This window comes from Quercus robur, chromosome 12 (genome assembly GCF_932294415.1).
Source record: "Quercus robur chromosome 12, dhQueRobu3.1, whole genome shotgun sequence".
Lineage (NCBI taxonomy): Eukaryota > Viridiplantae > Streptophyta > Magnoliopsida > Fagales > Fagaceae > Quercus > Quercus robur.
Genome location: NC_065545.1, coordinates 9,699,076 through 9,725,994, shown reverse-complemented (window position 1 = coordinate 9,725,994; position 26,919 = coordinate 9,699,076). Strand labels below are relative to the sequence as shown.

At 33.9% G+C, this 26,919-nt stretch overlaps 3 protein-coding genes across 3 annotated transcripts; 2 read left to right on the top strand and 1 right to left on the bottom strand.

The window, feature by feature from the left end:
• Positions 1-3,209: 3,209 nt before the first annotated feature.
• Positions 3,210-3,659, top strand: LOC126708112 (uncharacterized). Its single transcript, XM_050407933.1, has one exon. It carries the CDS (start codon positions 3,210-3,212, stop codon positions 3,657-3,659), a length of 450 nt encoding a protein of 149 aa, XP_050263890.1.
• A 170-nt stretch (positions 3,660-3,829) lies between these two features.
• LOC126708111 (uncharacterized) lies at positions 3,830-4,363 on the top strand. Its single transcript, XM_050407932.1, has one exon. The coding sequence runs from the start codon at positions 3,830-3,832 to the stop codon at positions 4,361-4,363; it is 534 nt and encodes a 177-aa protein (XP_050263889.1).
• Positions 4,364-11,641: 7,278 nt separating this feature from the next.
• Positions 11,642-18,174, bottom strand: LOC126708783 (probable copper-transporting ATPase HMA5). Its single transcript, XM_050408718.1, has 6 exons — positions 17,748-18,174; positions 13,916-15,307; positions 13,548-13,802; positions 13,032-13,154; positions 12,396-12,875; positions 11,642-12,304 (listed from the first exon to the last, which is right to left on the bottom strand). The coding sequence occupies exons 1-6, from the start codon at positions 18,060-18,062 to the stop codon at positions 11,888-11,890; spliced, it is 2,982 nt and encodes a 993-aa protein (XP_050264675.1). The 5' UTR covers positions 18,063-18,174; the 3' UTR covers positions 11,642-11,887.
• Between the last annotated feature and the right edge of the window lie 8,745 nt (positions 18,175-26,919).

The window sequence follows — 26,919 nt, the reverse complement described above, 5'->3', positions numbered from 1 at the left end:
GGCGAATCTATGATCTTGTCATTAGCTTCACAATTTAAATAAATAGAGTAGGACAAGGAGAGGTACCGTAAAATGTTGAAGCTTTGTAAGTAGAGGTGTTCGTGGTGCGGTGCGATGCGGTTTTGGGTCATTTTTAGCATTGCACTTTGCGGTGCGGTTTAAAGTTTAGCCAAAACCATAACCGCACCGCACCTCATTTTTGCGGCCACATATGTAGTGCGGTGTATAATATGCGTTTGAATGATTTGAAATTGGCATATATTTCAAATTTTGGGCTTTTTCTACCCAGCCCAAAACTAATTTTTCCCTTTATTTTGGTCCAAGTTTTAAACTATTGAGTTAGTTTTTCTTTATTTTGTGCTGGCTTTCTTAATCAACACTTGTTAGGGTTATCAATTTTTTTTTTTTTTTTTTTTGGGGGTGAAAACTAGGGTTATTAAACTATTAATAATATATTTAATATTAAAAATAATTAAATATATTAATATATAGAGAGAGTGCGGTGCGGTTTTCTTATTATAAAACCGCAAACCGCAATACACCATGCGGCGTGGTGTAGTGCAGTGCATTATTACTTGTGGTGCGGTGCAGTTATGCTATTTTACGGGTAATTTTGGTGCGGTTTATGCGGTTTGGTGAATACCCCTATTCGTATGCATCATTTGGCTTCAAATTCCATTTTAGTCAAGCACAGTGGCAAAACAGGCACCATGGAATGGTACCAAAATCCATTTTGGTCAATATAAGCTGGATGCCGTGAATTTGAATTGTGTCTCGGATTCTCTTTATTTATGAATGAAACCAGCATTAGATCCTTGGCTTTTAACAATTAGCAAATCCAATATTTGCGATTTAAAAGAAAAAGAAAAAAAAAAAAAAAGAAGCAAATCCAATATTTGATAGGACAATTTTTGCTTACAAACGTGGTTGTAGTCAATCACTACAACTTTCACTAAAAAAAAAAAATTAACATTAATAACAATTAAATTACACTTTTTTTTAATGTTTTTTTACATAGTTTAGGGTGCAATATGTAATTTGAATTCAATATTCCACTAACTTATTTTTTATACATAATTTCAGATAACAAAAACTTGAAATTCAAATATTTGATTGATAACATAGTTATTGATCTTTGAGCTTCTGAAAATTTTGCAAGTATGAAGAGTACTATATAAAAAAATGTAATGCAATGATGAATTTATCAAAAATTCACATCCAATAAAAAGAAATTGGATGGAGTTATAGCCATATTGGAGACGGCCAAGTTTGTAGCCAAAACTTTATCCAATTTGAAACAAGGAGTAAAATGACTCAAATACATTTTCACCCCTTGTCTAAGGAGAAGTTGCATCATGTAAGGTGAAATTAATCCTGTAAAAAAATGTAAGTTAAAGTTAATCCAATAAAAAGAATGAAAGTTAAGATTAATATTTAATTATCTAGTGATAGTCACAACTCAATAATGAGAATATTAGTTAAAAAAAATTACAAAATTTCAGCTTAACACTCCTCTATTTAAATATTATTTCTTTCTTTATTTAAATATTCTTTATTTATTTGTTAGAGAGAGAGAGAGTTATTATTTTAACTAGTCGCTAATTCGTGCAATGTACGAAAAAGTTCCAAAAATGAAATATATATGATATGTAGGGTTCTTGGGCCCAGAAGTGCATTATTTATTCATATATTGGGCTTGTGGCTCAAGCCGAGAACGAAGATCCGCCCGAGGATGAGATGTCTTCGTTAGAGGAGATTGCGTTGATGAATAAAAGGTGGGGTTTGGTCTTGGAAAATGGATTGATAGCAAGGATGACAATCCCTGAAATCCATTTAGGGCGGACAAGCACTGCAGAGATATAAGATAAGGATGAGCCCCAAAATATCTGGGGAGAAGGTTGCTACCTTCGCATTAAATACACTGCAGCTAATCTCCTGGTTGTATTAATGTAGAAGTGATACCTGAACAGTGTATTTCAGCCTTACAACTATTACTTGAGGACTTATAAGAAGGGCTGATGGGACAAGTATCAGCCCTAACTATCTAGTATACAAGTGGACGGTAGAGGTGAAAAGGGAAGAGAGTATAAAAGAAGACGGAAAGAACAAGAATGAGGATTGGAAATTTGAGAGAAGAAATACTGTAGCAATCCACAATAAAATTTGTAACGCTATCTAAGAACATTATATTAGAACTATTGTCCTTGGATTTCGCCGAGGACGTTCTTTCTTCATTTCATAATTGTCCATTTTTATCTTTTTTTCATCAAGCCTATCTATATCATTTTTTAATTAACTAAAGCCCAGTTTTCTAACTCATTCCTCTACAAATTCATTGTTTTGGGCTTCTTGGGCCTAAGTCCGTCCACGTGCTAGGCTAGGAACTCAAGTCTGGTCCTTACAATTGGCATCATCTGTGGGAATTACTGGTGCGATAATGGGTTAGACGCTCAACAATGGTAGGATCAGGTCCAAATCCAGTAAAATCTATGGGCTCTCAGCATCAAGATCATTTTTGTGAACTTGAGCTAAAGAGAGATCGGGAGGGAAGTGTGCACATAACACACACCAGCAAGGGTCAATCTCAAGGTAAAAACCATATTTCTCATGAGGAAAATGCCAGAAACATGTAGAAGGAGATTGATCACCTAAAGAGAAGCTTACACCATGAGCGCAGAAGGTGAGCTCCCTCAAATTCTAACTACTCTTCCGATGATGAGGAGGATCAAAACTATAGGCAAAGGTCAAGAACTCCCCCCAATGAATCTTTCTTGTATGATGAAGATTATTGCCGTAGTTGTAGAAACAACAATTCATCTTCAAGAGGCCTGGTAAATGATGCTATGAATAAAGCACTCAACCAAGTTTCTAAATCACCCTTCACCCGCTAGATTGAGAAAGGAGGATTTCATCGCCGGTTCACTTAACCCACTTTCACCTTGTATAATGGTAGAATGGACCCTGTTGAACATGTTAGCCACTTCAATCAAAATATGGTAGTACATTCTAAGAACGAAGCCTTGATATGCAAGGTTTTTCCCTCCAGTTTGGGGCCTGTGGTGATGAGGTGGTTTGATGGTCTGAGGGTAGGATCTATTAGTTCCTTTAAGGAACTCACCTAGACGTTTGGGTCCCTTTTTATTACGTGCAGTAGAGCACCTCGTCCTTTAACTTCTTTGCTATCTTTGTCCTTGAGAAAGGGTGAAACTATGAAAACCTACTTGGATCGATATTGGGAGATGTTCAACAAGATAGAAGGTGATTTTAAGGATGTGGCCATCAGTACTTTTAAGCTTGGCTTGCCTGCAGGGCACGGTCTAAGGAAGTCTGTGACGGGGAAACTTGTCACCAGTATTCGTCAACTAATGGATCAGATTGACAAGTATAAAAGGGTTAAGGAAAACCAGCTGCAAAATAAGGGGAAGGGTAAGGTTATCCCTCAGGAGAGGAGGGATTTCAAGTCAGATCGCTACAACAATAACAAACCCCAGCGAGATTTTGCCAGACAATCTGAACCTGCAGCCCCACAGGTAGTAAACACCGTGTTTCAAGAACCGGTGCATCAAGTTTTGGAGAAGACCAAGAATGAGTCGTATTTTAAATGGCTGAACAAGATGAGTGGAGATCCTTCAAGGCATAATCAAAGCCTCCATTGCTAGTATCATCAGGACCGAGGACATACCACTGAAGATTGTCGAACATTGTGGAATCATTTGGAACAATTGGTTAGGAGGGGAAGCTACAACAATTTCTGTACCGACCCAATGGATAGGAAGACCAGTCAAGGTCACAAGGCCAGGGGAGTGCTTCTTCAAGGCCCCCATTGGGCATGATCAATGTTATATATGCTGCACTTGGAAGAACTGGCTCTCAACCTACTAGGGTGATGTTTGTGGCCAAGTCGCCAGCCGAGGACCCAAACTCTAAGCCGAAGAGAGCTAGATTAGAGATCCAACCTTCATTAAGTTTCTTAGATGAAGAAAAGATTGGAACTATCCAACCACATGGTGATGCTTTAGTGGTCACCCTTCGGATAGGGGGGTATGATGTGAAAAGGGTAATGGTGGATCAAGGCAGTTGTGTAGAAGTCATGTATCCTGACTTATATAAAGGATTGAACTTGAAACCTGAAGACTTAACAACTTACGATTCGCCTCTGGCAGTTTTTGATGGAAACCTTGTTGCCTCGAAGGGTCAAATTAGGTTACTAGTGCAAGCCGATTCAGAAGTGGTGGAAGTGGATTTCATAGTGGTGGATGCATACTCCCCCTACACGGCTATTGTTGCCCGACCTTGGCTTCACACATTGGGTGCCGTTTCTTTAACTTTACATCAGAAGGTTAAGTATATTTCTGGAGACTAGGTTGAGGAACTAGTAGGGAACCAAACTATGGCTAGGCAGTGCCTCATGTCTGCAATTTTGCATCAACCGGCAGCTAAGTCCTCGGCCATAGTCAAAGAAGGTTTATAGCAGTCAATGTCTTCGGAATTACCAATGAGGGAGCTTGCCGAGGATGCCAAATGTGAGGATTTGGAGAAATTCTCCATTGGTGACGATTCGGACAAGTTTTTTCAGGTTGGGGCTTAGCTTCCATCTCGGGAGAAGGAAGAGTTGTAGTTTTTCTTAAGAACAACATTGATGTATTTGCTTGGGATGCTTACGAGGCTCCGGGAGTGGATCCGAGCTTCATTTGCCATCATCTGAACGTCAATCCATTTGTCATCCCCAGGAAACAACCATCTCAATGTTCATCCAAGGAGCATTTAGATGCTGTAAAGGACGAGGTGATGAAACTTAAGCGAGCTGAGGCTATTAAAGAGGTTTTTTACCCCGAATGGCTGGCTAACACCGTAGTGGTTAAGAAGAAGATGGGAAATTGGCATGTACGCGTAGATTTTACAGACTTGAACAAAGCCTCCCTAAAGGACCCTTTTCCTATGCCTCAGGATTGATCAGTTAGTGGACGCCACTGTGGGCCACTCTCGAATGAGCTTTTTGGATGCCTTTCAAGGGTATCATCAAATACCTCTAGCCCTAGATGACCAAGAGAGGATAGATTTTGTTACTCCTGTAGGAAACTATCATTACAAAGTGATGCCCTTTAGTTTGAAGAATGCAGGGGCTACCTACCAATGGATGATGACCAGGATGTTTGAACTACAGTTAGGAAAAACCATTAAGATTTATATCAATGATATGGTAGTAAAAAGTAAGGCAGAGTCCGAGCATATTAGTGATCTCAGGAATATTTTTGATATCTTAAGAAAGCACAAACTACAACTTAACGCTTCCAAGTGTTCTTTTGATGTCAGGTTTGGCAATTTTTTGGGTTACATGGTCATACACCACGAAATTGAAGTCAATCCCGACCAGATTAAGGTGATCAACAACCTGCAACCACCTCAGAATCCGAAGGAGGTCCAAAAGCTTACGGGAATGATCACTACCCTGAACCGGTTCATTTCTCGATCAGCTAACAGGTGGAGACCTTTATTTAAATTGTTAAATAAGTGGAAAGGGTTTGAATGGACTGATGAATGTGCCCGGGCTTTCCAGTAGTTGAAAGAATACCTTTCTCGGCCACCAATTATGTCAAGGCCTGAGATGGATGAGGTGTTGTTCGCTTACCTTGCCATGGCCACTCATGCAGTAAGTCTAGTTTTGATTCGTGTCGGCTGTGGCATACAGAAACTAGTCTATTACATAAGCAAGTCATTACATGAAGCTAAGTTCCGGTACTTACAACTTGAGAAGGCTATTTTGGCGGTAGTGCATGGCACACGTAAGCTCCCACACTATTTCCAATCACACATGGTTGTTGTTTTGACTTAACTCCCGCTTAGATCCCTACTTTGGAGTGTCGATTACACAGGAAGAATTGCCAAGTGGGGCACGATCCTAGGGGCTTTTGATATCAAGTATATGCCTTGCACTTCGATCAAAGGTTAGGTCCTCGCTGATTTGGTAGCTAAGTTCACCGAGACCCCATCAAAAGATAAATTAGAAGAGCAAAATATGGATGAAAAACCGATTGGCATAATCTCCTTGCAAGAACCTTTGTCCTGGAAGGTTTACGTTGATGGTATAGCTAACTACAAAGGATTTGGAGTGGGGCTAGTCTTAGTATCCCTAGAAAGGATCACAGTCGAGAAGTCCTTGAGATTGGGATTCTCGGTTACAAACAATGAGGTGATTCAGAAAATGGGTAGAAAGGTAATGGAGATGTTCTTTGATTCAAGACTGGTGGTAGGCCAAGTCCAAGGGGAGTTGGAGGCAAGGGATCCTAGAATGCAGGAGTATTTTAGCTACGTTAGACAATTGAGAGAAAAAAAGGGCACATGATTTACTGCAACTAAGAAACTTTAACTTATGATTTACTTGGCTGATGTGTTCAGAAAATTGTCCAGGTCCTTTACATTGAGATAGCATCCATGAGTTTTAGAGCAAACACCATCTAAAACCTCACTTACAAATTTATATTAAGCAACAAAAGAAGGATTAATGGGGAAAAAAAAAGATTTGTTAATTTGATGGACCCAACTTACAAAAGCCAGCAACCTTTCAAAAGCTCATCAATTTAAATAAAAAAATGCACTAACAGTTGAATTTATGGACAATAATGATTTTGGGGAATTAAGATGTGAAAGACCAATTGAAATATTTTATCATGTAACTAAATAGGGTTCAAGGATTGATGAGACCAAAAAGGGCATTACTTGGACGCTAAGAATTGGAAGTAGAATATACACAATCATACCTGATAGTGGATTTGATTTAAAGGCATGCAAAATACTTGAGGTCAACCACACATCCAATTTCTATTAAAAATCTCAACTACACTTTACATGAAATTCACCTAATGGGATTCAACTGAATTAAAAGCAGCCAAAACACCAAAAATTGTACAAGATCATATTAAGTATGTGCACATGATAGAGAGACTTTCAAAGGATGTTAAAACCCCAAGAAATTGCACGTTAGAGATGGTGAATTTTAATAAAAAAGTATGATATAGTTGGAACATTTTGAACAATTATTTTCATGATTTTATCTTCTCATATACTTGGTTCAGTCACAAAAATATTGCCTTACATGCATAGGAGGGGATGCAATGTTTATCTTTATTGATAAAGGAACAATGTTAGCACTGAATCACCCAGATCTTGAAAAGACAATTAATACTCTAGTAGTAAAAAGAATTTATTTGCACCATCACAATCCTCAAAAGTAGCAATATAGAAAGAGTTTCTCTATTCCTATTCCAAAAAATTAATCTTTAAGGTGCAAAATCCAACTCCATGATTAGAAATTCCATGTATAAGCCTGCTATTGGATATTAGTATAACTATCAAACTATTGGTTACAAAAAAGCAATCAAACTAATGTTTAAATAGAGATACAAATTCTTCTCATTAGTTAAAGCCAAAAATAGTTCCAATTATAAGATATCACATTAAGGAATTGTGAATGAAAAGAAAAGATACCAAGTGTCAAATTTAAAGATAACTATTATCAAAACAAAAAGAAAAAAAAAAGAAAAAAAAAAAAGAGCAAAAGAGTCAGTAGTGAAGATGTATAGAGAAAATTAAACATCTTAAACTTCTGAAGTGATCAACCAGATGAGGCATCCAATTCATATTCATTTGTAGGAACAAAATGTCCTAACTATAAATGAAGCAAGGTGCAGGTGATTGTTGTTACAATTTTGAAATAAAAAAGGCCATAATTTCAATTGCTCAAGTCTGCAAACAATTAAATGTTGTTGTTCATGAGAGAGAGTAGATCATATTAGTTTTATGCAAGATTTTAAAAGGGGAAAATGAAAGAAAAAAAAATCAGAAAAATTCAAGGAAAAGACAAAATAAAAGCACCAATTTATCTTAATTAGATTCCAACTAGAAGTCTTCCAGTATACAGTCCAAACTGCATAAGTATAGAGAATTAGGACATTTTGGAAGTAGTTTAACATAGCAACAACTTGGAAATACAAAATAATTTCAACTTGATGGAAATATATGTTCACAAACGATGGAAATATTAAACCTAAGAACTTATTATCTCTAACTAATGTATATATAAATCATTATGAAATTTGTAATTCTCATACCTATGGTGGTTATTTTTTAATAGATCCATCTATAACTCACAATATCAATGGAATATGAATAAGAAATTCTAAAAAAAAATATATAAATTATGCAGTAAACAAAGAAAGCTCTAGATTGCCAATTAACATGAGTACTGGCTTTGCAATGCCTCAATTTGTATCATCTCCCTTTTGCCTTGCTCTTCCTCATTTATTGGCCAACAATCTCTTTTTTGTTTTCCTATATCATTTAAAATATCCAAATTGCCAATCAAAGTGAGTACTGTCTTTGCAATACCTAAATTTGTACTATCTCCCCTTTGCCTTGCTCTTCCTCATTTATTGGCCAACAATCTCTTTTTTGTTTTCATATATCAATTAACATATGTCAAAACAAAGAAAAAACAACAAAATTGAACTTTATATGATGTCCCAGAACATTAATAGTGAAACTAAAACAAATCCAAATATTTTGATAGACTACAAGGTTGGGAAACTCAATACAGATCAAACCAAATAAAGAATCAAACAAAACCCCTTAAAAAAATCCATTTGGGTTTCTCATAAAAGATCCTAAAACACAAAAAAAGAAAATTCTGACATACTTGAAATATGTCCAATCTACATATCACTAGGTCCAATTGTACCCTTATGGTCTACAGAATCTTGATGAATAATGCCTCCCTAAAATCCAAAAAACCCAACTTCAATTTCTTTACAATTAAACCTAATAATAATCAGGTAATTGAAAAGCTTTGAGACAAAGTATACCTGTAACATGTATGTGATAGTCTTAAATCCTGTAAAACAAGATTCACATAAGATATATTAACATAATCACACACAATGAGTCAAGATTAATGAACACACATAATCATTGATATCTTATGTTATGTTAACATGTAAGTGTGTTCACTCATATATGCATTGGTAATTTAGTAGGACGAGTCAATCAAAAGCCTATATTTATTCATATACTCCTCTAATCAAATTAAGAAACTCATCACACAAGGCACCTATTTACAGCTTCATATGGATTACACCATATAGAACAATAACGTTGCAATCTCAAACATTCAATTCAAACATGAAAAAAAAAAAAAAAACCCAAATCAATTTTAAACACAAAAATAAACAATCATATATCAGTACAAAAACAAATAAATAATGTATCACACACCTAAAACATAAAAGAGGTTTTTAAGGACATATTTTGTGTAATTGGCTAATCCTTTGACAAAATGTACTTTACTTGTATTTTGGTAGATCTAGGATGTGTTTAATACTTCAAGAAACATGTTGTTCAAGTCTAGTATTAAAGCCATGAAGATTGGACCAAGAAACAAGTAAAGAAAAACTATTCACTAAAGCTGGACAGATGGCTCGATACCTGCGGACAAATAGCTCGGCAGTTGTTCGACAGATAGCTATCTATCGAGGTTTAATGAGGCTAGACAGATACTATCTATTGAGGTATCTATCGAGGTTACGGGAATTCAAATTTTTAGATCTGATTTTCGGTCCATGCTGACATGTATTATGTATATGTAGGGTTTCTTTTCTTACAACCCTAGACATAAACAAGGCTTATTTTAGAGGTCGTCACATAAGAGAATACAAGGAGAACATATGCAAAAGGTGACCAAGACCTTATTCTCTCTAAAAGAAGTTACTGTATCTTTGCGCCTTAAGGTTTTGTAACCAAGTGCTTCTTGATCTTCATTGTTGATGAAGTGAAGAACTTTGCAGCCAACAATCTTCTTCAAGTTGGTGTGTTAGTCACGTACTGGGAGCCGTGCATCATTAGTTAGTCACGTACTGGGATTTGTGCAACAAAAAGGGTGACGTTCATATATGGAAGAGTTCAGAGGTTCTGAAGCGGTAGAAGGTTTCTTCTATGAGTTCATCTACGGGGATTGTAGAGTCTAGGGACAAAAGTTTTGTACTAGATCTGAAACTTCTCTTTACTATAGTAGATTGCTTTTTGGGAAGGTTTCCCCTCAGGTTTTTTACTATGAAATTAGTTTGTTTTATTGGTTTTCTTGGGTCATCATATCTTGTTTTATTTATTTTTCTGTTGCATGATTTTGACATGATATTGATGTTTGTTTGTTTTAACAAGTTTTATTCATAATAAATGTAATTAACAACTTAAGTTTAAAGCTTGTTAATTCTATCAACTGGGGTCTAAAAATTTTCAACAGAGGTAGTAACAAAATTTAAAAAGAAAAAAAAAAAAACAGCAATCAAAATAAATAATACTATTAATCTAATCCTTACATTGAACTATTATGCAAGGCAGCCACAAGAATAGAGGTCAACAACAACTAGGATTTAGGGTTACCTGAACTGAATCATCCAACATCTCAGTATTAATATAGTGTGAGGAGAGGAAGAGATAAAGGAGTTAGAAAGTTTGAAGGGTTGTTGTTTGAGATTGTAATCGTGGAACACAAAGGGTTGTTGTTTGAGTTTGTAACCGTGGAACACAAAGGGTTGTCGTATTTAAATTTGAAACTGCAAAACACAAAATTGAAACCATGCAACACAGGCTTGAGTTTGGGCTTTATGGTGGAATTAAAACTATAAAGATTGGGCTTTATGGTGGAGAAAGGTTGTGAGTTATTTTCTTTTTATTAGTATTTTAAAATTTAGGAAAACTATTTTTAAATTGTAGGAGAAATTTAAGAAAAAGAATAGTAATGACATGACTTTCGATGTGGCTCAACCTAAGCGTAGCAATATTAAATACTACGCTTCAGCTTTTAGATTTATATTTATATAGATGTGGGTAAAATAAATTTTTTTAATTTTAAGATCTAGATGTTGCTATAATCAAATTTAGATGCTCCTATTAGCAATATGCACAAGTTTGAATAGTGATGCATAATGGGATGTAGGGCTGATTTTGCATTTATTTTTTATTTTGTATATTTAATTTTTGGAAACCATTATCTATTTTGCATTTCATCTGGTTTCAAAGGATCAGATGAGAGTGCTCGCTTACTTAGGCCTAAGCCTTGAGCTACCATTGGCCACTTTTGAACTCATGCATTTTTTTCGCATTTAGTGCATTAAAACACTATACGCAAGCCAAACCTATATACAATTGCCCCATTAGAGCTCTAGTCCAATAAATGAAATACGAAATTTACACATGGCCACCTTTAGACACAAGTTATGTCTTTGTGGCAGCTAGTGCAATGGAACTCTAGACAAGCCAAACCCGTGCACAATTGCTCCATTGTGAATTTATACGTACCGTTATTTTTATGACACAATATTTTAGCTGAGAACATTTTTCCATCAAATAAATATTTTAAACTTAATTGCAAAACCTTGTGAACCATATCATTTATATATGTTCTATTCTTAATATTGTGAATTAGAGTTGGATTGGAAAAATACGTGGCAATTAGCTTCTGAAATGGTACTAATTATATATATCATCTTCCAGACTATATGCCAGGGATTCTCATAAAAGATAATCTAACAGAAAAAAGTTAGACAGGAAAGATTACTGCATGTCTTTTTGGTTCACCTCAAAGGCTTCATTGATCTTCACTGCATAAAAGTCCATTTATTTACAGATTAACTTGAACACCAAATGTACAAGGGAGGCCATCCAACCAAATAAGGTACCTTGCTCAAATGAATTTTATTTTCTTCAACCAACACTTCCATTCTTCAGAGAAAAAAAAAAAAAAAAAAAATCCAGCACACTCCTCTACATTTATTCCTACGAGAACTTCATTCCTACATGCATTTACACCAAACTATATCAACACCATCATCAACAATCACTCTATCTTTATTCCACGTATCTCAAGGTTGTCCAGCTTCTTGGGCCTCTTGTAATATTTCAACAGAAGAGAGCAGCAAACAACACTTACAGAAGAGGCTGCCATTGCAGCTCCTGCAATCCATGGGGGTAACCTGAATCCAGTGGATGGGAATAGAACCCCAGCAGCAATTGGGATGCCAAGCAGATTATATCCTAAAGCCCAAATATAGTTCAGCCGGATATGGAAGAAGGTTCTCCGGGAAAGGTCAATGGCAGTTATGACATCCTCCAAGTTGCTCTTCATGAGAACAATGTCTGCTGCCTCGATAGCAATGTCTGTGCCAGCACCAATTGCCATTCCAACATCTGCAGCCACGAGGGCTGGTGAGTCATTTATGCCATCCCCCACCATTGCAACAATGTAGCCTGAAGCCTGTGAAAGAATCAGGAAAATGTGTTTGAATGACTAATAAGCATTTCAGAATGAAGTGAACAACTCCTTGAAACAATGTTCTTATATGTACCTGCAGATCCTTTACTTTCTCTGATTTCTGCTCAGGTTTGGCTTCTGCAAAAACAGTTTCAATTCCAACTTCTTTGGCAATGGAATTGGCAGTTCCCCAATTATCGCCTGTCACCATGATGCTCTTAATTTTCATAGACTTCAGTATGGAAATAGCTTCTTCTGCACCTGATTTCAGTGGATCAGATATGGCTAGAACTCCTACCACTTCCCTATCAATGGATACTAGAATCCCAGTTTGGGCCATCCTTTCAGCTTCTGCTAGTATCTCTTCGGCATCCATTGGAATTGCAATGTTGTGGCTCAACATCAAGCTCTTGTTTCCTACAATTATTTCCTTGTTCCGGACAATGGCCTTCACCCCATGGCCAGTAATGGAAACAAAGTCTCGTGCTTCTGGCCAGGCAGGGTTCTCTTCATCTTCTCGGAATTTCTTGGCATACTCAACTACGGCCTTCGCTAATGGGTGCTCACTGTTCACCTGATATATGTCAAACCAACATTATCAATAGTCATGTAATAAGAAAATATTATAGTCCACTCCACCTCTGTCAAACTTAAATCAAATCCCTTTTGGAAAATAGTGATATGATAACTTCATATTTTCTTAAGTCAGTTTTAATAGAAGAATAACTACCTCAGTTGCAGCTGTAAGTTCTAAGAATTCTTGCAGTAACATATTTTTCAAGAGTTTTCTGTTAACGACAACAGGCTTTCCAACTGTGAGAGTTCCCGTCTTGTCAAATACAATGCAGTTTACCTGAAATACCGTTAATCAGTCCAAGAATCCGAGAGAAAAAAAAAAAAAAAAAAAAAAAAAAAAAAAAAAAAAAAAAAAAAAAAAAAAAAATCTTAGGATGGAAACACAAAATAATGTTCAGCAGTTTAATCATGCAGATAAAAATCATTAGAAACATTAATGGTAAAAATTCAACATTATTTTTCCCCCTGTGCAGGGGGTAAGGGGAGCAGTGATTCTAATTCTGTAGCAGAGTATACTTTCAGGACAAATTTTTACTTCTGATACAGTCAATTACAAGCCAAATGGAAGAAAGAGACCCAAGCAGTACATAAAAATCTTCTGGACCAACTAACGTGGATGGAGCCTGTGCTATACGAAATAAAAAACAGGAAGATGATTGTAAATGCAAACCTTATGTGCACTTTCTAATGCTTTACCCCCTTTGATAAGTACACCTTCAGATGCACCAACTCCAGTGCCAACCATAACAGCAGTGGGTGTTGCTAGACCTAGAGCACAAGGGCAGGCTATGACCATGACTGATATCCCAAACTGGAGTGCAAGCTCAAAGCTGTCCAGGGAAGATGGAATCCAAGATTTTGGGTACCAATGGAACTTTCCAGCTAAAAACCAGGCAAGCCAAGTTGAAAATGAAAGTATAATGACCTGTGGAAAAAGAAATCCATTCACTAAAAGATCCTCCATAATTTCATATTGATAACTTTAATTGAACACCCTACAACATGATCCAGGAAAGATGTAGATCAGTATATACTTACCAGGGGCACAAAGAATTTAGAAATGCGATCGGCAAACTTCTGAACAGGAGCTTTAGCCAACTGGGCCGATTCAACAAGTCGAACAATCTGTGAAAGAGCACTTTCTGATCCTACTCTTGTTGCTTTTATGTGCAACGCACCATTCTCATTCACAGTGCCTCCAATCACTGTGTCACCCTTCCTTTTCGCAACTGGCCGTGCTTCTCCTGTTATCATACTCTCATTTACGTGGCTTTGACCCCAGATGACAAAACCATCTGAAGCTACTTTCGCTCCAGGAATAATTTTAATTACATCATTCTTTTGTATCAACCGACTGTCAATTTCTTCTTCATTCACGACGTTTCCTTCACCATCCAAGGTTAACAATATTGCTGTCTCAGGTGCCAAGTCCATAAGTTTGGCAATAGCTGCTGATGTCTTTCCCTTAGCCAAAACCTCTAAGTACTTCCCAAGTAGAATAAATGAGATAAGCATTGCACTAGTCTCAAAGAAATCAGTACCCTTGAAATCTTTAGAGGTAGCAGCTCTCAATACAGAGTAGACAGAAAAGAAGTAGGCTGCATTTGTTCCTAAGGCAATCAAAACATCCATATTAGCAGAACCATGGCGTAGCGCTTTGTAGGCCCCAATGTAGAATCGCCGGCCTATGATGAATTGCACTGGAGTTGATAGCACCCACCTTAAAACCATTCCAACACTCAGCATATTGACAACTTTGGTATCAAATGCATTCTTTATTCCAGGAATATACATAAAAACCATGGAAGTTAGAAAGACGGGAATTGTAAAAATCAGACTCCACATAAAGGATCTATAATATTGTTTAATTTCATCCTTTCTATGAGTTTCCCTTACTCCTCCTTCAGGATATATTCTAGCCTTGAAACGTTTTGACCCGGTTGACTCAATCACGTTAATGAAATTTCTAGGTCCTGTCATATCAGGTTTGTAGGAAAGGGATATTTTGTTGAGTTCTGGAGATACGTTTATATCCTGAACACCTGGAAGTGCTTGAAGAGACTCCTCGATAATTCTCAGGGAATGATCAGTACGAAAACCATCAACTTTGAGCGCTATCTTGCTTATGTCTTCCCCTGAACTAATAAGTATGGCTTCAAATCCAGTGTCTTCTATGGCTTCCAATATCTGGGTGTAGCTCACAATCTTTGGATCATATTGAACTTCTGCTTCTTCAGTTGCCAAGGCCACTTGAGCCTTCTGTACACCATGAATTGCTTGTAAAGCTGATTCGATAGTGGAGGAGCAAGATGTGCAAGTCATTCCATTTATATGTATTCGACATACTTGAGTGGCTCTTTCATTCATCTGATCTTCAATCAATGTGGCTTCAAATCCAACATCTTCAATTGTTTCACGAATGGTCTCCTCCTATATAATGTTAAACAGCAATATTAAAGTTCATTACAAATAAATTCAACAATAAACGTATTTAAAACAATACAATGTGCATTGTTGAGGAAGAAAGAAAATCGAAAAAAATTGTAATTGGACTAGAAACAGAATGTATGTAATCATACACTAGTTAACCCTAATTACTTGGAAAAATTGTAATGGATCCAACTTTTCCAGTTAAGTTGCGATGAAATTGATAAAGTATAAACAACAGCATTCAGCAAGTTCATGCTGAGCTAGATAAAGTGACTCAATCACTACCTTAAAAGTTCATTATCTGTAACAATAGTGACAACGCGAAAGGTTTACTAAAGCCAGACTCAAAACTAGTGATCTGAGCTTCTCTTCTCAGTCAATGACCATGGCATAGCAGAATTGTTGTGAGAAAATGCCAAAAAAACAAAAAATAAATAAAAGAATCTTGTAACTGCAACCAATTTATTTGCATTACAACTAGACAACTTAACAAAGTCCTAATAGTAACTACTTGATGTTATTAACATTTCTGCAGTGAGGTTTATCCTGACTAATTTCAACTTTGCACAAATTAGACATTGATGGCTTCAAACTAGTCTGTTGAACCAGATATTTGAACAATCTAAGCAATATCTGGTACAATTGTGCAAAGCTAGAGTCCAAAATCAGGCATAAGGTCAACTTCAAATTGCTAGACCCTAAACCAGCCTAAGCCCCCACAACCTAAAGTAGGTGATCAAATTAAAGTTTCTCTTTGGAACCATTGCTTAAAGGAAAATTAAGAGAAATTATCTTTTATATAAATAATTTCATTTAATTGCCAGCCCTTGTAACTAGAGTTGTAACTAAGTTGAGCCAGGCTGAATATTAAAAGTTTAGGATTGGTTAATTTAATTTTTATTTTGAACACAAGCTGAGCTTGAGTTCGAACTCATCACCAAGTTAGCTTGCATTCATTTTCTTGTAAAAGAAAAAGTTCAAGTTTTTTTATGAGTTACTTGATTAACTTATCCTTTCCCCCATATAAAGTAAACACTAGGACTAAAATTTGTTTCCCCTTCCCAATCTATACTATAATAATTAATCTTAAAATTTAAGTGTATTATATTATTAGAGTTAGCTAGAGTATGATAATTTTCATTTATGTACTTAAAAAATTAGATTCACTAACCTTGTTTTATAATAATCATACATAATTTTTATTAGGAAATTGACCATTTATATTTATTAGTAAATTAAAAATAATAAATTGATACCTTATGAACTTATTTACAAATATGAGAATTCAATCTCACATCTATATAAATATATTTTATAAGAAAATAAACATATAATATTATATATAAATAGAGCCTTATACCTACAAGCTTATTTGTGTACACATTATTATATTTAAGTTTAGCTCATTTAATAGTTGAGCCCTTGAGCTTGACTTCTTTGCTAAATAAAAAAACATGAACAAGTTTTTTTTTTTTTGGTATTGTTTTGTTTTGATTTTTGTTTTTTTTGTTTTTTTGTTTTCATTTCGAAGTTAAATGGCTGTTTATGAACAACTTAGCTCATTGTAACCTTCCTTGTAACTAGGTGGTATAAAGGTTTAGCTCATGGAAGAAAGCGATTTGGAAGGTGGAGGTGTAGCCCACTGATTGGGATTCAAACTAGATTTGGCTCAAGTCAAGCTTGTATTATAGTTGGAGATGCACACTTCGGCCATTGGCTTCCTAACCTTACTCTAAATTACAAGCCTAAATCATTTGAGAGTTAAAAAAAAAAAAAAAAAAATTTACGTATAAAGTCATAGTCATGGGAAACATGACACATCTCACAGTCATCCTAAAGTTATCAAGGGAAAATAGAAGAAAAGCATGATAATTGCAAAAGTTTGTACAAGGGAAAGTTGGAAAGAGAAGGGCCATTTAATTGCATACCAACAAAAGGGCCATTCGTCAATCAAACATAGGGGTTTAATAACATATGAAAATGACACAGGAAATGATTTTGAAAAATTATTTTCAAACTATCAAATTATTTTCCTCATTGAAAAGAACAATAGTCCATTAGGCATTGAAAATTAAGTAAATATGAGCAAGAACAAAAAGTCCTCCAGAGTTGAAACAAATTTTCATTTGAAATCAAAACAGTCAAGAAATAATTACCAATTCCCAAACATAGGAAAGACGAATATTAACAGTTAATTTTACAAAGGGAATTAAAATTTAATGAAAAACTCTTCCTTTTATTTCTAAGAATACTTCCCCAAAGAAAAAAAAAGAAAAAAAAAAATCCAATTCATGTCTTTTCAACTAACTTCCCAAGATCAACAACAAAATTTCTTCAAACCCATATACAAAATCAAACCTTTTTCCAAAAAAAAAAAAAAATCACAGAAACATTTTTCCAAAGAAACAAAGAGTTAAAACCCAGGAGCAGAAATACTTACATTGACGAAGGTAGAATAAAAGAGGACCTGTGCCTTGTTGTTCAAGACATCAACGACGGCCTCACGTATCCCCGGAAGCCTTTTGACGGCTTTCTCGACCGATCCAGCGCATGCAGAGCATGTCATTCCGAAAACAGAGAAGGTCGCAGCCTTGGCTTCAGGCGGCGACGAACCCTGCTCCACGCTGCTGCTCTCTTGCGTAGACACGCCCTTGCCTTTTGGGTAACTGGGCATGGAGGGATAGTGTGGCCTGGGCGAGAGATCGCCATAGCCTTCGCTGCGAAAGCAAGCCAAAGCTATCAACTTGGCAGCCATGAATCCTTTGCTTTGTGGCTTTTTAATTCAAAAGGTTGTTATTTTTAAAGTGGGTAACTTGTTAACGTAAAGTGTCTTCTTTTTTTTCTGATGTGAGTACTGAGTAAGGAGGGAGGGAACGTGGCGTGAGAATCTACTTATAGGCGTGTATTACAGTATTCATTTGCTTTTTCTTCTTATATATCTAATTATTTATATTATTATTTAAGGAACTTTCTTTATTTAGTTTTTTTTTTTTTTTTTTCAAAAATCACATAGATCTCTATGTTTAAATAGAAACAAAATTAAAGAAAAATTTGTTAAAAATACAACTTTTACTCCCACTAAAATATTACCTAAAAAATACAACTTTAGTGATCCTATTTTGTAAAAAAAAAAAAAACTTGTGTTTTTATTTTATATATATAATTTTTATTTTGAGAAATTAATTTATAAGTGGATAAATCAATTTAAAAATTAATAGGAGAGTGACCCTATTTTTTAGGTCATGTATTAATAGGAGTTAAAGTTGTATTTTTACTGGAATGTCATTTAGTTTTGTCTCTATTTAAACATAGGATTTTGGAGCATTTTTGAACAAAAAAATGGGGATCCCAAACCGCTGAAACCCCTTAAATAATAGTATAGAAATAATAGTATAGATGAATTAGATTCTCAAAATAAAAATTATATATATAAATTAAAACACAAGTTTTTTTTTTAAATTAAAAAAAAAACCCTCATTGCACACGCTATTGTTGATTTTCAAATTATTTTATTCACTTATAAATTAGATTTTCAAAATAAAAAATTATATATATAAAATAAAAAACATAATTTAAAAAAAAATAAAAAAGAAAAGACATCTTCACATGCAGGAAGCATGTATAATAAGACTAATATATATTTATATATATTTTACGAAGTTGCAGTAGACTGTGATTGGCTATCAATTTTGTTATTTTCGTATGATCCAATAAATTTATTTTATATACCATTAAAAGTCTGCTATCTGATAGAGTTATCGCAAAAATTGCGTCTAAGTTTCTACTACTAGTTTTTTTATTCTTATAGTTTTTTTTTAAATTATTTTTTTGAAGATGTTGAGGAGCTAATGGCGGACCAGTGGAGGGGTTTGACCAAATTTTTTATTTTTATTTTTATTTTTTAAAAAGTAAAAAAGAATTGGATGAGTAGTTGGATTGGGGGTCCTATAATGACTTTGATTGAACGCTAATGATTTTAGTAGAAAATGCGTAGGGTCCATCTCTCTGTTGCTAACCCAATTACACAAATTTGAAGGTTGCAAGATAACTTGCTTCAGTCTTTCATTTTGTAAGACATTTCGTTAAAATATTCTCACAAAGAATAATTAGTAATTTAAATATTCATTTATTATCTTATTGAAGTAATACTAATCATATTAAATGACATATAATCTGTAATTTTTTTTTTCTTTTTATCAATTTTTTTATTTACTATTTAAAGGTAGGTGTTATACATGAGTAATAAAAAAAAATCTTATTAAAATTTTCAAAATGAATTTATAGGCTTATAGCATACATGCATGTATTGCATGATACATATGTTAGTTTGTTTAGAAAATATTAGTCTTTCTTTTTGAGAATCTAGAAATTTTTTTTTTAGAGAGAGTTTCAACCTATGACTTCTGTTCCTGATGAAATTCTTTATCATCAGACCAAGACACCAATTGGTTTTTTGTGTAGGTAGAGATTGAATCCCAGCTCTCTTATTCAACCATCAGAGACTTTACCTGTTAAGCTAACTGGAACCTACTAGAAAATATTAAACCTAATTTAATCAAATAGACACTTTTTTTTTTTTTTTGAAAGTAGCATACCATATCACCAACTAACATTTTTGAAAGTTTTTCTTTCATAACATACCATATAAGGTTCAAAAATGCATACCATATCAGGTCTTGCCATTTCATTAATTGCATACTATATAAGTATCTAACATAAGAGCAAGGTCTAAATTCAAATCCTATCAATACACCAAGTATATGTCTTGACAATTGAATAACATAAATTCCAGAACACATCACATTAATGAAAATTTGTTGTTCCATTGATAAATCTTTCCGATTACAAGTAGAGCATCAGGTGAGAAATTGCTAATTTGAAGCACAATGTCAAAAACTGCCCATTATCATGTCCATACTGCCAAAAACAACCAAACTGCCAAAAGCTACAAACATCCACAAAAAGCCTTCAACAACTAACTCCACCTATCTAGCCATTTCCACCCCATCTATCTAACCAACCAAAGACAGAACCACACACAGGCAGATCCCACTAATCACCAAAGACAGTGCCAACAATCTTGCCAGAAACTTCTCTCTCCTCTTGCAACTTGCAATCTCAGACTTAAGTGTAATAATCATTTGTCTCTACTCTGGGATAAACACTATGCCATGCCCACATATTTCATCATCACATCATTTGAAAATTTTACACTTGCGTCCAACTTTAATATGAAATCAAAGATTGAACCCGTAAGTATTCTTACCAAAATTGCAGCATAATAATAGAAAAAACAAAATTTTCCTTTAGTATTAGACATTACCCAGAAATTTGGTCACCCATAAAATCTTCTACCAGGGTTGTTTGTTGTCCATGATACCACTACCACCGGTTTCTAGCCACAGAAGCACCTGGTTAGACCTACTCTCCTCAAGCTTCCATCGGTTGATACAGAGCTTGATTCCATGGTATGTGATTTTGAGGTAAGGACAGAGGAGCTCAAATGTAGGAGAGGAGCACCTAGCATGTGTTTTCAAGGTAAGGGCAGAGGAAGTGTTACAAACTCATGGGTAGAACTCACTATTGAGAATTGGCTTGTAAGGGTAGGGTGCCCAAGAGCTTGTAAACACATGGTTAAGCTTATACTTAATCCATGTGGGACACTAAGATAATACCACTATGCTCCGTAGCTGACGTCCACAACAACTCACTCTAGCGACACTAACCCGATAGTAGGCATTTTTTCTTTTTGGTGGCTCCACTCACCTATCAATAATTTTAATCTAGCCTCTAGGTCGCCCCTTCTGGGATCCGGCCACAAAGCCGCAATTCATTTTATCTCATACTCAATGAGTTACGCCCAATTAATCAAGGTGGTGGTTGGTTCTGATATCAAATGTTACAAACTCATGGGTAGAACCCACCCTTGAAAATCGGCTTGTAAAGAGAGGGTGCCCAAAAGCTTATAAACACATAGTTAAGTTTATACTTAATCCATGTAAGACACTAGGATTATAAGAGGAGCTCAAATCATGAAAATTGGGGGTTAGGGATTATGAATCCGTTGGAGGTGGTGGTTTAAAAAGGTGTGACCCACATGTGCGAGTGGGTCACGTGAGGCTCACGTGCAGCTAATTGTGGCAGGAAGCTGACCTGATAAGAAGAATAGTGACATGTAGGATTAAAAAATTAATATTTTTATTCTGCCATTTGCCACATAGGATATTTCCATTGGGGAACTGATGGTAGGGACTGAAACAAATGTTGTTTTTCAAAATAGGGACTAAATGTGGTAAAAATAAAAAATAGGGATCAAAATGGAAAATAGGTCAAAATGTAGGGATGAAAAATGCATTTCTGCCTAATGAAAATAGTAGTAACTTACATGTTATGACTTATAACCCAAAAAAAAAAAAACCCATAGTGCTGGCATAGTTGAAAAATTCTTTATACCTTTTTTAATTTCACTTTTGTTGTTGTTGTTGTTTTTTTTTTTTTTTAATTTTTTTTTTAGTAATAATTGTCCTTATTTTTTCCCTAAATGCAAACCAATTCAATATTTTAGGTTATCCTTTTATAATCTTCTCTAAAAAAAAAAATCTCCAAAAAAAAAGACCTTTATATATATATATATATATATATAGTTATCCTACTTTAGTTAGGATAGCATGAATGCGTATTATTTTTTCTTTTCCATTTTCTGATAAAGAATATGTAGAAGTACTTAAATAAAATGATATGTCTTTTTTAAAAATGAGACATATGCTGGTTTGTTTAGAAAATATCAAACCTAATTTAATCAAATAGACATTTATTTTTTAAAATTTTGGGTTACTTTATCCAAAAAGTTGGTGAATTGTAGTTAGTTTAAATTAACATAACACTATTTGAAATCTTAAAAGTAAATTAAAAAAAAAGTATAATAATGCCATGGAAAATATGAGTCAACAAAAAGTCAAATACATTTATTTTATATTTTTTTTGGATAATTCAAATGATAATTCCTCCAACTTCTTATATTTTCAAATAACGCAGGACACTAATATGAAACACCCTAATGTATTAGAATATAGTATTTTTTAAAATTAGTTTGAAAGATGCATATTTGATACTTGATAGACATAACATGTCCATTTCATTCCTTACGTGTTTTTTTTTTTGTGAGAAGGAAGTCAGCTATTATTAATCAGAAAATGAGGCTTGATCAATTTGAACAAAAGGAAAAACTAATGGTGGAACATCCTCCATTCATAGAGCACAATTAGAAATTTTAACCGCTAATTTGGCTAAACAATATGCCACCTTAATTATTACCATCTCTCTTTACATGAGAGTAAGATAATTTTATAAAATTACTAACACAAGCTCGCGCATCCTCAACCAGTAAGCCAAACCCAGCCAGGACCCGTTCTGTGGTCTTCAAAGCATCAGTAACTACCTTCGAGTCCCCTCAACCACAATTCTGTCCAAGCCTATTTCTGCAGCAAATTCAATTGCTTGGACAGCAGCCATAGCTTCAATTTCATCGGCCTGATATGCTTGGTTTAGCCTTTGAATTAGGGAAGCAACATGCCCATTTCTTTCTTTATGAGTGAGACCAAACATTGGCATTAATGAAGTTACAAGACTCTTAACTTTTTTAAAAAAATTTAGAATAAAAAATAATACAAGACTCTTAACTTAATCAAGAAAGATGTTAGTGGTTTTAATTTCATGATAAAAAAAGTTGGTAATTGTAAAAGGTTATGGGAAGGTTACTACTAATTTTATTATAAAAAACTTACAAATAGACCTTGTAACTCCAATTGAACAACAATGGCTGATGTCATTAGAAAGGAAATCACCAATTTTAAAATATGTTATCATATCAAAAGATATTGTTAATTTAAAGCAGGTCAGAGTAAATCTTAGTCTTGAATTCGGAAAATGCATAGCATCAAGGTCAGACCTAGGCCGGCTGAAATAGAAAAAGGCCCCTAAATTTGAGGAGCAATAAGTGAACTTTTAAATTAAATATATGAGTGGTACTTTTCTCCATTTTTAAGAAGGTAAAAAAAATTGGAATGATTACAAATTTTACTACATAGTTCTTATAAATTGATGTGTAACCAATTATACGAAGTAATTCAATACTTATCATGAGATGGTAGAGATACTATGACTTTTACTATATAACCTTTGCAAATTGTTATAGCACCAATCACCAAAAAAGTTATCAAACATTAACGTATTTTGTTTTTGATATCCACTAATTATATTCATTGTCATATTAATTTGTAGTCTCTAGCACTTTCCGTACTCATTTATTATTTTGTTGAAATGCCACTAATCGTATTCATTGACACATTAGTTTGTAAACTTTTTGTAGTAAAATATAATAACTTTAGCAATTTTCCACCCAAAAAAAATTATGAATTAATAGAAATCCAACCAAATCATCATTAAGTGAAATGATCATATAAATAAAATGAATTTTAAATAATAAAAAACAATAATATAGGACATTAACTAAATATCATTTAAGAGATATTTAAATACTATAACAAATCCTGTTTAAAATTATTGCCTTAAGCCTCACCAATCATGCAAAGCACTTAGTCTATAACAATAGAAATTTATTAAGTAGTGCGAGAGTATACTCTCTCATTCTCACATGAATGAGATCTACCCCCATGTGAGGGAAGGGAATATACTTGGGGCCCACTCCACAAGGCCGACTGAACTATAGATGCAATTAATGCAATCGCCTAAGGCTCTCAAATAAAAGAAGGCCCCCTCTTATTAAAAATATATATATATATATATAATATTTATCCATATATTTTAATAACAAATTTTTTTAAGTACTTTTATTGGTCAATAAAATGCATTCAAAAGACCACATTGTATCTTAAAATGCAGAATACTGCACAGTAACAGTGCACACAACTTGATATGACAAGACTGCACAATACACACAGTACTGCAAGGTCTTGTCCACAGGCCATAGCATATCACAAGGCCATAAGCTAAGCTTGTAGTTCACACTTCTGACTTCTCAACTGGCCCCACACGCTACACAGCCACACACTAATTAATAAGTTATCACCTTTTTTTTTTTTTTTTTTAATGCGAACTCTTACTTTTTCAATTATTATAAATTATCATACCAATTAATAATTTGATGTATATTATATCAGCTCATTTGTATTATAGTGATACTAATTTATTGAAACATGTAATAAATTAATTTTTATTTGTGCAAGTTTAGACTTTAAAGTTTAAAAAATAATCTACTTAAAATTTTCGCCTAAGACTCCAAAATTGTTGAGCTGCCTTGCTACCCCATTTGAAAGTGAGAGAGAATACTCTCAATTACTCAATAATAACCGTATTACAATATAATATGCAAAATCTGAGTCTTTTTTTGAAAGATGTGGTGATGGAAAAGTGAGAACAGATTAATAATACCTCTTGGACTTTGTGATTTTAAGGATGAGAGCAGCGCCAAGAACCAACAAAAATTCATCTTCTAAGTTGAGTTATATAGCATTACCGTTAAATCGTTAATCTTACAATTTGGAATTTATTTATTTATTTATAATTTTTTAAAAGAAAAAAATTGTTGGAGGGGGAAGTTAGTAATCCCTACGTGTCTAAGGCAACATGAATGAATATGAACATCAACGCACTCGATAGTAGGAACTAGAAGAACTTGAACTTTTGTTTTCATCGTTTTCCGTCTTTTTAGGAATTTGGTACTTTTATAACAAAGAAAACAAGGATGAAACATTAAATAATGGATTCTGACTTCTGAGTGAAAAACATTTTCCGTCCTTAAAACTAAGTTGATAAAGATTCTCTAATAAATAAATAAATAAATAAAAAATTCATGTTGTGATTGAAACTTTTTTAGTATATAAATATAACAACTTTTTGTTTGAATCTGTTTGATCAAAAACCAAATTTTAAGTTAACCTTGGTTTCTTAATTTCCTTTTCAAGTTACTCATGATGGTTTTAGAATTCGTTGCTGTTACTTGAGATGGTTCTCAAGATAATATATTGTTACTAGTTCAAAGTACTATCTAATATCATAAACTAGGGTTTGGGGTCCAAAAATGTCTAACTTAATAGGTCTTCTTTTTTTTTTTTTTTTTGAATAAAACTTAATAGGTCTTTTGAAATATGTACAAGTTAATAACAAGAGAATGATAAATCCTAGCTGATTAATTTTTTAAAAATGACTAAATCAAACTACGTGCCAACTTGAAATTGACTAAATGAGGTTGCATAATCTTGAAATTAAGGAGTTTGAAGTAAATCATCTCGATTGAAGCTAAACTACAACATATCATCTTGATTAAAGTCAATTCACATCAAATTCAAGGATTTCAGATCTACTAAGTAAACAGCTAATCAGATCAAATTGTCATAAACAACTATAGATGAACGAGTCAATTTAAAATATATATATATATATATATATATTCTCAATCAAAACAAACCTTGTGTCAAAGAGATAAAAATTAAAAGCAACTTATGTCATTTGATTGCGATGCTTTTAGCCGTACCTTCTTGCATTTTAGCAGTTCCAAAACAAAAGGGTAGAGTCAACTCAGGCTTCAACGTCAGTGATTAAGGGTGATGTTCCAGAAAGCTACTAGCAGTGATTAGGAAAAATATAAAATTGCAACGTGTGTTTCAATAAGTCCTCTTCTTCTCTCTCTCTTTTTTTATTTTATTTTTAATTTCAATTGACAAGAGAAAGAGAATTTGAATCCTAAATGTCTAATTAGAAACACTTTTTTTTTTTTTTTTTTTTTTTTTTTTTTTTTAATTTTTACAGCGTGCGGAGTAGTATATTCTTGTATTTGCACTATCCAAGATAGACAAAAATGAAGGTGTGGGCTGGCTGCGTCACCACCAAAAGATCTTATATTTCATGAGTGTCTGAAACATAACATAAGAGTAATTGGCCCAATATAGCACATACTCAACCAAATATATCTTTTCGAATCTTCATTATTGTTGTTGGAAAGATTATCAGAGGAGGATGTGTTAGTCTTAGATAACTTAGATTCCATCGAATATGGTGCATATTACTGTACTATAGTCTATCATCATCATCCAACCATGCACAATTTTGGGACAAAGATAATGGGTCTTCTTTCCAAAGCATTTTGTAGGAACATTATTGGAACTTGGAAGCTGAGTTCAAGATATGCACTGTTTATGTTGGGGCTCGTATCATATTCAATGTATTGTATAGCTTTTTCTATAACTTAGATAGTATCATAAATATATAGTGCCAAAATCAAAATAAGTTTAGTTTGTTAAATATGGAGAAAGTTTGGTTACAAATTTGGTTGAAGTCAATAGCTACAATTCTATTCAATGTTTTTTTTTTTTTTTTTTTAAAATTTATTTATTGAATATGAGTTTTGATAAATTCACTATTAGATAATATATTTTTTTTCTTATATTCTTCATGTTCGCAAAATTTTAAAAAATAAAAATTAATAACTATGTCATCAATTAAATATTTAAATTTCAATTTTTTGTAATTTAAAATTATGCATAAAAAATAACTTTATGGATCGAACAGTAAAAAACATCTGATTGTCATGAAAT